This window comes from Musa acuminata, chromosome BXJ2-7 (genome assembly GCF_036884655.1).
Source record: "Musa acuminata AAA Group cultivar baxijiao chromosome BXJ2-7, Cavendish_Baxijiao_AAA, whole genome shotgun sequence".
NCBI classification, from domain to species: domain Eukaryota; kingdom Viridiplantae; phylum Streptophyta; class Magnoliopsida; order Zingiberales; family Musaceae; genus Musa; species Musa acuminata.
The window spans coordinates 13410553-13421714 of NC_088344.1; the positions used below are offsets into that span (position 1 = coordinate 13410553).

At 38.9% G+C, this 11162-nt stretch overlaps 2 protein-coding genes across 5 annotated transcripts; both read right to left on the minus strand.

The window, feature by feature from the left end:
• Positions 1-631: 631 nt before the first annotated feature.
• On the minus strand, positions 632-5753 carry LOC135583987 (uncharacterized). Of its 4 annotated transcripts, none has more exons than XM_065117353.1 (4): positions 5310-5753; positions 5157-5226; positions 2879-4081; positions 632-2783 (listed from the first exon to the last, which is right to left on the minus strand). In XM_065117353.1, exons 3-4 carry the CDS (start codon positions 4029-4031, stop codon positions 2776-2778), a joined length of 1161 nt encoding a protein of 386 aa, XP_064973425.1. In that variant the 5' UTR covers positions 4032-4081; positions 5157-5226; positions 5310-5753; the 3' UTR covers positions 632-2775. The 4 variants fall into 4 exon arrangements, with proteins under 4 accessions (XP_064973425.1, XP_064973424.1, XP_064973422.1 ...); XM_065117352.1 differs by having other exon boundaries at positions 632-2236; positions 2610-4081; XM_065117350.1 differs by having other exon boundaries at positions 632-2241; positions 2610-4081.
• A 134-nt stretch (positions 5754-5887) lies between these two features.
• LOC103991955 (phospholipid hydroperoxide glutathione peroxidase 1, chloroplastic) lies at positions 5888-10557 on the minus strand. Its single transcript, XM_009411502.2, has 6 exons — positions 10205-10557; positions 9621-9697; positions 9456-9517; positions 8467-8585; positions 8195-8362; positions 5888-6216 (listed from the first exon to the last, which is right to left on the minus strand). The coding sequence occupies exons 1-6, from the start codon at positions 10478-10480 to the stop codon at positions 6187-6189; spliced, it is 732 nt and encodes a 243-aa protein (XP_009409777.2). The 5' UTR covers positions 10481-10557; the 3' UTR covers positions 5888-6186.
• Positions 10558-11162: the final 605 nt, after the last annotated feature.

The following is an 11162-nucleotide window of genomic DNA, read 5'->3' on the forward strand; positions in this document are numbered from 1 at the left end:
ATCTCAAAGCTGCCCACTTCTCACAACTCACAAGCAGTGAGGACATGGGGAATTCTACTGCTAACACACTTCCTGGTTCTATTGGATGCATACAATCAGGTATGCATCCCTGTTCAAATATCTGTTCACTTCCCAAGTATATTTGTTTGTAATACACTCCTCTTTTGGTGCTCGTGGATGGACTGTGTCCAACACCCAAACTTACTTTATGAGAAGCACAATCCAATCATCATGATAACCAGCAAACAATTTGGCCAGAGTAGTGCAGAGATAGAATGGCACTTCTAAAAGGTCCATCTAATCATCATGTTAACCTTCTGTCATTTAATCAATGCCCATTACTAAAGAGGATCAACACTATGAACTCCACTGAGACAAGTAGTAAAGTGCAATGGAACTCTACCACAATCAGATAGCCAAAATGTAAACAAACATTGCAATCAAGAATCTCCAACACCAATTGCAGAAAAGCATATACACATTTAATGCTCAGCTCAAGGATATTCCATCATAATTCCACCACTAAGCATGTTCATAATCCAATCATAATAGGATAAAATGCAGTTCCTTTTACCTTGAAAGTATATATCCCATCCATATATTATCAACAAATAAAGCTGGACGGAAGAAAGAGATGGAGCACTACAATTGCTTTATCCATTACAAGTTCGAGCAATTCAGGAAGGTGACAAATTCCATCCGGTAGTGGAGAACTAAAGAAAGATGGCCCCGTACACTTCTGTGCCTTCTTTTTCTTGATGGACTGAGAGCTGAAAAGGTGAAGTCTCTGCTCACAGAACAATGGTGGGATCAGCACCTGACAAGTACTACAAGCAAGGGAAGACGTGGGATAAATATTACCACATGAAGTGGGATACAAACCTCAGGGGGCAGTATGTGCTGTTGCTAATCGTGAGATCAGCTGTGACCGGATGTCTGCATTCTGAAGACTAGATAGAAACAAATGAACGAGAGAAGAATGATCTGGATGCAACTTGGAATTGTTGAAGGTGACATGACTACACTTAGGTGCAGATATTATGCTTAATGTTCAGGTCTCAAGGTGCAACCTACCTGCTATTTGCTACAGTGTTTCTCTACATGAGCCATGAACATATATGACAAATGAAGAGTCTCCTCTCTCTCTCTCTCTCTCTTTCTTAGATTTGTTCTTCCATTCTTTCCATTTGGAGGATCTCATCTCTCCTGCAATTCCTAAGCCTTGTCATGTTCACATTCATCTCTTAGCAATTTAACAGTAGTCAACATTGGAGCTATTGTTGCCATTGATAAGTAATATAGAAGAAGTTAAGTCTGCTTGCTATTGTTTCCATTGATAGGAAATATATAAGAAGCTTGTGTTTTAGTTGCTGCAAGAATGTTTTCTCTAATTTTGTGTTCTTTCTTTCTCCTGAAACTTCAACTTGTAGGTGTTCTCTATTCTTACCATGAATGTTCATTATCTATATTTTCTAACTCACGAATGAATAAGACAACACCTCTTTTTCACCCAAAATGAAACAAGAAATTTTATAGACATTATATTTCCATACTTCATGTAAGAAGGTACCATTTAAATCCATTACATTTGATTGCTATTGAGTCACTCTAAAAATGTCGACAGACATTAAGAACTCAAGTGTGGTGACTCTTTACTTTTTCTGCCCAATATTTTTTATGATGTGTTTACCTTTTCACGAATGCTTCTTCCCTCACATTTATGTTGTCTGCCCAACTGGACGTTGAGAACCTAATGTCGATCTTCTTCCCTCACGTTTACCCCTACTTCATATTAGAAAAACCTCTCAAAAGGTGAAATTAGTAATGTAGTGAACAGTTGAGGGAGAATCAGATGAATTTAAACAGTGATATAGCTAGTCAAGCAAAAACAACAGTCACCAGACTAAATCTAGCAGACTTATCAACCGAACAGCAATTATAAACTTCTTGTGATATCTGTATTTGATGTAGAATATATCTTTCCAATATAATTTGCACTCCAGGCTCCAAACTATATTAATAATACATAAGAAAGAGAAAAAAAATATGAGCCACCCTAAATTCTCATCCTTTCCATGAATGAGGGGGGGGGGGGAGGGGGACGAACAACAGCACCCTCTATAACCATGTAGTCAGGATGGTTGCATCATATATGAACTAATCTCTGGTTGGAAGAATGAACATTCCCAGAATGACCACCAGCTCAACATAACTAAATTGTGAATGATAGGAACGCCTGTTCTTCAGAAACATAAAACAACAAAATCATTCTCAACAACCATTAGATTATGCCATTCTGAACTGATGTTGCAAGATAAATGATGATTAGTATATAATGAGTGGTTTACCTCAGCAAAGTATACAAGTAATCAGGGAGTTTCAACCAGTAAGTAAAAAAAAAAAAAAATCTCATGTATATTGCAGAATAAAGAATAGCATTGGTCCTCTTTCATAAACATTAAGCATATTATTTGGGATGCAACTTTAATGGCATGTGACAGGAAAGGTGGCAAATTGTTATCTAATGGCTAGGATGGGACATCTCTATGCACCTTCCACTATGACACTTCTATCAACATTAATTATTACAAATAGCAGCAAGAGCTTACCTCAATAACAGAGATCAACTGGGACTCATTGTGCTGAAGGCACTTCTTGGACCTGGAACTTTGCAGGTGACATTCTATAGTGTTCAGCTTGTCATAAATGTCCCTCAACAACTTTAACTGTTCGTTGCTCCTTTCAGAATCTTCCATTTTCATAATCTTTTCATATTCAATCTGCTGCAGTTGGAATTTTATATGTTCAAAATCATTCCGCATGATACAGGTTCTATTTATAGAATCCACGAGAACCGAATTATAATTCAACATTTCACCTTTTGTGGGTGCAGACAACTTGTCAGGTTGGCTTGTTGGTGTAGAAATTCCACTACTATGGTCTGAATGTGTGACTACCCTGTCTAGCCAATCATTGTCTCGGGAAGGGGATTCTACTGTATCTTGAGACACTAAATCTTCAGTGCCAACAGAAGTTTTAGACTCTTTTATAGACTCTTCCAAGAAATGCTTGTTAGGTTCTCTACTGGTATGATATTTGTCACTTTCTGGGACTTCAAATATGTCATGGACACATGCCAAATGATTTGCATTTCTCCTTGATTCAATTTGATCATGTGAAATGCTATCCCCAACAGACTCCATGGTATCCACTTGTTTTACAGCTTGCGAATGCAAACTTGAAGCACCTTCAGCATCCAGACAGATCTTAGTTCCACAATTTGAATGGCACAATGCGTCACCAGTCAGAGTTGAATCCTGCGAACAAGATGAAAACTCTTTTCCTGAACTGCGTGGGCTGTTACTTGATGTTGTTTGACACCCATTTCTTCGTGGACTTGATTCATATTTCACTTCTCCATCTACTTCTTCAGAATTATAATCATCCGTTGCAGATTCCCGAAACAAGTTTGGTGTTTCCCTATTCTTGTCACCAAGCTGGTCCGTGTAGTCACCAATCCTTTTCAATTTTGTTTGCTCTGAAAATGCTAGGAGACTATTCTCATTGCCACCAGTCTCACTACACAACTTAACCACTCTTAAAGGAGGCAAAGAGATGTTCCTGCTAATATAGCCATGAAGACCGGTTTTGTCCACTAAAGCACCATCTTCACTTGTTACAACATTTCCAGATCCAAGATCACCAATACCATTACTCAATAACTTGGTCTTATATAACTTAATTTGGTGCTTAAGGATTAAAATCTCAAATTCCTTCTGTTGCATTTCTTCCTCTAGAATAATCAAGGATTGCTCTGCATGATGCATTTTTTCCTCTGCAATTCTCCTGTACTGGCATGCTTCCATCTTCTCTGCTGCCTTTTCTCTCTGAAGTCTCAGAATCACGGATAAAGCTTCATTTGCTGCAGTTGCTGAAGCTTCTCTTTCCTCCTCTAGCTCCATATGAAGTTTTCTTATGATGATATATTGGTGAAGCGCTTCCTTTGTAACTGCAATCTCCCTTTCAGCCATATAATCAATAGGATATAATGTGTCCTACAAATTTGTCAATTCCTCTGAACCTGCATTGGGTCTGCATCATGAGTGATTTTGTTCATTTTTTTTAAATACAAAATAATGGATTTATCAAAAAATTAGAACTTCCGAATGTCAAGTGTCAATATTCCACGATGTGCATGGGAAGAACATGACTAATTTTATTGTCAAAATTTCAGAATCTGCATTTCAACTATTGGAAAATGATCCTCAACCGACTCTTTATGATGATAGCTACAAGCTGTAAATCCTACCGTATGAGATAACCTACCAATAGTTAAAACAACTAGCAATAGTTGGAGCATAGCCTTATAAACTTAAATCATTATGTGCATTAAAATACCAGACAACTACGAATTCAATATAACCAAAATTCATTACGGTTGACTAAAACTGTTTTCTTCTACTTCACTAGAACAACAAGCAATAGTAATTAATCTATACAACCTTTTCCTGCCAGCCATCTCACCCCATGGTAAATCATCAATATGGGACTACTTAGGTATCACATATGTCCACCAAATGCGGATTTGCCAGCTTTCCAGCACCTTTGATCTTAAGTCAGCTCTACTACAATGGTCATAAATACAATCTGAACCCACTTGGCCTTACTCCCAAAACAAGGATTATTAATGTGGTAAGTGTTGAGAGTCCATAATAAAATGCATGAATATAGTTAATGTGGGAATTATGATTATCCCAAAAACTATAATCTTATCCCTTGCTTTAGCTCCTTATGGATATGACATATATCTCTGTATATCCTTCCAATCCAATTTTATTCTCATCTAATAAATTGGGATATAATTAGTTTAAACAACAGTAACATTTAACAAGCAAAGACTAAGGTCTCACATTTGTTTAGGGGCTGCTAATATGAGATTTTTGATATCTGTACATCAAACCCCCAGCATAAGCAGAAGCATAATCATTTGGAAGCAAATAAAAGTGGGGGAATGCAAAATACAATTGATATGGAAGCCAAACTACAGAAACCTAGACATGTTGTATGCATTTTGTGATTCCCAGTTCAAAATCCTGAAGGGTGACGCTAATAACGAAACTATAGATAGAAACACTGCGTCTAGGGCTCGTATGTACCTGATCACCCTAATCAGAGGAGTAACTTCGACACTGAACCTTATGGACCCGTCTGCTCCTACTTGGGTTCCTGTAAGATCCAAGAACAACAACCATAAGAATTCTACACATACAAATAAGCAAGCAAACGAGAGAAAAAACGATTCAACAGACCTTCAAAGTTGTAAATGATCAGTCGTGGCATGCAATTGCATCTAGAACATTGATCTATCAATGTCTAAACGAACCTCCTCCGCTTCTCCGGGCACATTCTTCTTCTGAACACATCTCCTCCTCAGGGAAGAGATGTTATGGAGAAGAGGCGAAGCCAAACGAAGGGCTCACTGGTACCTGCTAAAAGATGCGTTTACCAGCTCGCCGAGGAATCCGATGTGGGATGTCCTCCTCCTATTCCTCCGTTCGCTACGGGAGACCGTTCCTTGTCCGCTCCCTTGAGCCATAGGTGTTGCGGACGCCGTTGGCCCGAGAGAGAGAGAGGGTTGGGGTGGGCAATGTGGCAGGGGACGACTCCGATCATGGCGGGTGTCCGAGGCTGTTGCTAGGCGTCGAGTGGGGCTGTGCCGGCCCAGACAGGCACCACGCGTCCTCCTACCCTCTTGGAGTCTGCGGGACCCACTGTGTAGCACCACCTCTAGAGCGAGTGGGTCCCGCAATTCGAAACGCACTGTGTCGCACCATCAATGTGGTGTCGCATGATTCAGAATCGATCAGACATTCGCCCAACAGGAATCTAAGCAGTAAATTACTATTCTCCCTATTTCTCTGGAAACAAAATTATACACTGTTGCAACAATGCTATCAAGAAATCATTGATCTTTACAATGCCATCTGTGATCTAAAATAAAACTTCATTGACTACTATTTATGTGGAAATTGTATCAAATAATAAATAAAACTTTCTGAAGATAATCTACAAAACCATCTAAGTTGGCATATCCATGGATCCATACAACTGCACGTTTACTACTGAATACATGAGACAGAAGATTGTCTTCAAGTTCTATCCCCATTCGTCCTGGTTCAAAAGTACTTATGCTGCAAGGAGTTTCTGGATATCCTTCTGCAACACAAAGTAGTTGTATGAGATGCAAACTTATTGATTAGAAACAAAGAGAGAGATAACAGAGTACAAGAGACAAGAAAAAGAAAGAGGAGAGCAATTTAATGGGACAATAACATGATAATTTTCATTCCAAAATCATTTCATGATGAGTTTTCGTTTTGAAGGACTCTGTTCAAACGTAAGTTGAAGATTATAACTCAATTTACAATTCCAACAGTTCAAAGTTAAGACAACTATCTTTATCCCAGACTATGTTCTGGGATTGCCGACCTTAGTTCCAACAAACACAAATGGAAAAACACATCTGTGTTTTGTGCCCAGAGTAAACCTTTTGTTAATCCTTAGTGGATTCTCCAGCACCTGTAATAGTCAGAAGCAACATAGTATATCTAAATGAGTTAAAAGCAAACAAGTGGTCTTCACAAAGGAACCATCGCTTGTCTCTATGGTGGTATCCTAAACCTCCAGAAACAGAATAATTAAGATAGGTGAGCCTTTATTCTGTGCTCTGCCTTTTTGTGGTTAAGGATTGATTCTTAACTATTAGACTGAAATATAATTTACTGGCATATGCAGATAACATGCTACAATGGTATTAAAAAAAATAATCCCCATGATAGAAATATGTTCGTCCTGGAAAATAACTATAGATATGCACATGCACTTCCATCCAACGATGGATGCTAGACTGGTTCCATAAACTGGTCCGATATTTCAGTTCAAATCAGCAACTTGCATTGAAATTATAAAAAAAAAAAAGGAAATTGCATTGAAAGACAAATAGCATTTTTACAAAAAATTGAAGTGATACCTAAGCTAAAACATCACCCAGGAGATCGCAGGAAAATTAAGTACAACATTTTACATCCCTATATCCTTGTGATCTAGCTAGAATAATTCATCTAAGTCTTTTTTTTCACTATATCACGAAAGTGCAATCTAAATACCATTACTCATATTAATTTCCAAAGCTTAAGTTGCAAAAGAAGAAACACACACCCAAGTTAATTTTTCAATCATCTACCATTCTTCAGATTGACTACCGACCTTCATGGTGCAACCAACTTTATTCGTTAAGCTTGAGTTGCAAAGTCAAACACAAACCAGTACTGAAGTTTCGATCATTCCAAAGCATGTCACAGGAGAAATGATTTGTTTCCAGTACATACACAACATTCTCTCTTTCCTTTTTTGCACTTTCTTTTCAGTTTTAAAATCATTGAATGAAACTAATATACCAGAATTTAGGATATGCATGAAAAAGAAGTTCTATCAGTGGAACACCCTGTTATGCAGAGTAAGAATCTAAAAGGAGTGAAAGAAACTGGTACTCAATATCTTATTAGTTATATAGCCAACTTGAGATTATAATTTGTGAAAACAGCTTCACATTTGGCTCTTCATAATGCCCAAAACAGCTAGATTCTGAGCCTATAAGACTGTATATTTTTGTAACCTGTGAATAAGCAAGGAGTTAACTCAAGGTATTAGATGGAAAAGGATCTAGTGGTAAAATACACCGCCAGTGAACTAAATAATATTACTAATATTAGACATTCACAGAAAAGGTTTCAATCAGCCACATTCCTTGCTAAGAACTAACTCATCATAATATGGATTTATTTTCTTAAATGAGCACCAAAAGAATAAAAACTGCTAAACGTATCAAAAGAGGAAATTAAATCTGTAAAACAATATTGAGCATCCACATATTAGCTTTATTTGTGTAGCCAACAGTAAAAGTTGCATTCACAGAATCTTATCTTGATAGGAATTTTTTAGGACTAGTATCTGTAGAACAGATTCACTAGAAATTGGGTATTTCTAAGTGTTTGTCACTGTTTTTATGTTTAGTTATGCACTGTACACAAACCTATTTGATCTATCAAGTAATATATGAAAAGTCATCATAACTTATGTTAACCAACAAAATCACAAGAACTAATGAAATCACCATGGTCTATTTCACACACACCTCGATCTGGAAAGGGGAAGTTGTTGGTGGATATCTCTCCACAACTTTCCCATTCTTATCTACCAAGAACTTCTCAAAGTTCCACTTTATAAGATCCCCTAGAAATCCTCCAGCACTAGACTTGAGAAACTGATAAACTGGTGCAGCATTTGGTCCATTAACATCAACCTGTCATGCAGAAAACACTTAGAAAATATAGTTGATATACATGTGCATATATGCCTTTGCATTTTTAGAATGAGAATAAAACATATGGGGGCTATATGGCATGCCTTATCAAAAATAGGAAAATCTGCTTTGAACCTTGTACAGGCAAACTGTTTAATTTCTGAATTTGATCCAGGTTCTTGTCCCCCAAATTGATTGCAAGGGAAGGCCAAAACCTCAAATCCTACATTTAAATTCAGTTAAAAAGGAGGGGGAAAAATCAAAGAAACAACAGCTAGTATCCCACAGCAAGCAATTCTCTGTTTGCAGCTGAAAAATAGTTCATATACAATTCTCTTCCTGAACAATCTTGCCGAATTATTACAATAAATTTACTAGGTTCATAAACACTTTCTCATGCCTATGGCGTATCCTTCCCATCAATTCTAGAGTTGCTTGAGTAATATAATGAAGCAACTGATATCAAATGTTGCTATGCGCATGTATCTCTGTAAAGGAGAGAACAAATTATACTCAAAACTATCCACATCCTATTCAGAAAACTGCCGGATGTAGCATTAGCATTATATGGGATACAACCACTATCATGCAGATGATCTTTCAATGTTCACACAATTGGTGGAGAGAAATCGCTAGGATTACAGTTCCGCATGTCTGCAGTTAAATAGTATGGAAATGAGATGTGATGAATTTATGGTACATGATGCCTATTGAATATGGGAAGTTTCCGATGGGTGCTGGGATGGATAATCAAATGTATACTATATGCAAAGACGTAACACTTTCTTGATTTGAGCCCTATATGCAGGTCACAATGGAGTAACCTAACTAAGGTTCCAAATAACACTTATAAATTAATGTATAGGAACAAAGTAATTTTCCATCACCTTTGCTAGGGCTTCACAATTAAATTTCACAAACATGATGCTGTTTCTCTGTACTACAATGATTTGGTTTGGTTATAATCATCATCTTCCTCATAACCATCTTGAAAGGAGTTACTAAAACAGGGTAGCTAAAATAGAAGTAACAAATATAAGAAAGAAAGAAAAGAAATGCCAAAAAGCTTATTCACTTTACAAATCGAGTATACCTTGGGTCTTGTACTTCTCGTAAATGTGAGAGAGCTCAGAGTAATTTGATGATGTCAATCCACTAAAAATTAGAGCCAGATACACAATCATTAACATATTCAACAAACTAAAATTTTACTGTAAGTTATACCAAGTACAAGCAATTCAGAAGAAACAAAATTTACCATCTTGAAGCAACGTTAACGATCAACAGAATCTTTCCTTTGAATTTGTTGAGAGAAACATCCTTGCCATCAATATCCTGCGCCAAATATATACTTCTTCAAGAAATTATACGGGGGAAGGAGGTTGGAGAGAGGAGACTACAATTGTATATACCTCAATCTAACATCATCTTTGACAAGGCTGCTTGACCTCCTAACTTCGTATTTATATTTGCTAGCTTTAATGTAATCACTATAACGAATTAAAAAATCATAATTACTTTGCAAATATAACTTCTTTGTCAGCATAACTACTGAGCAAAAGTCAAATTCTTCAGCTCATCTCTTATTCATGAAATCTTTAGTTTCTTTGAAGCATACATGATCGCAGTGATCCTTATTTGCTTACATCAGCAAAGCTTTCAGCTATTCAAATGGACCATCTTATGTTTACTATTATAAAGCAATTTAATCAAAACATATTCAAGACAATTATACCTATACACATTCATTTTCGAGCACAGCAAAAACCTTTTTTGTTTACATACACACAACTGGAAAAGCAAACACCAGAAAATTAAGTGAAACAAGAATCGAACTCCTACCTTCACGGTGAAATCATGGACTCTCTTCTCGGTGGCAGCGGTGGCATAGGCCACACCGGGAGTCCTCCCTGGTCTTCCCACAGATCCAAGGTTTTGACGCAACCGGGAGGGGTGCTTGAGGACCCGAAAGGCGGACGTGGGCAATCCGTCCGAGAACTTAGCAGACAGATGGAGGAACTCCGCCGTGGGGGTTTTCGCTCTCCTGTCCTGGAAGCCGGCGTGCAGCGTAGGGTTGGCGTAGAAGAGGGCGGAGGATGCGGCAGCTGCGGAAGCCATTGAATCCAAGTCGGGCCTTCCGGAGACGAAAGCAGAGAGAGAGAGAGAGAGAGAGGAGAGTAGAAAGACCGTTTCGTGCTTCGGAGGGGTTTGGGTTCCGATATAAAGAGAGACGCCGTGGATGGGGAGGAGGAGGTGTGCTCCAGCGCAGGTACAAAAGTCACGCACGTGGCGCGCATCGGGCCGACCACACACAATAGCCTGTCGTAACTCGAGTGCCGATCCGAATCGTGGAGCGTGGGGCTCACCTGATCGCAGCAGACACAAACGTGGCACATCCGAAATGTTTAGAAAAAAGGTGGGGTCCATTTCACGTGGGTTCTGGGATCCGCCACGTCTTGGCTCCGCGGGAGGTGTTCATCCCGCGGAACGGGATACGCGATTGCTATCGAGGGGGACCCACTGGGATCCGCAATAAGGTTCTGCCGCGCGTCTGGCCGGAGTCGTGGGAGATTCTCGCCACCGCCCTCACGGGTGGCGACCGCGAACTCGTGTGAAGGTAACGTAAAAGCCCGATTCGGGTCACGACCGCCGGGAGATAGAAACACACGTTGTCTCCCGACCCGTTCTGTTCTCAATCTATCTGAACCGTCGCTTTCCTCCCGATCAGCCCCAATCAGTCACCGATCAACGTCTCGCATCTGATCCGATAGGTGGGGGCCCGCAGAGAAGGGAATGGCTG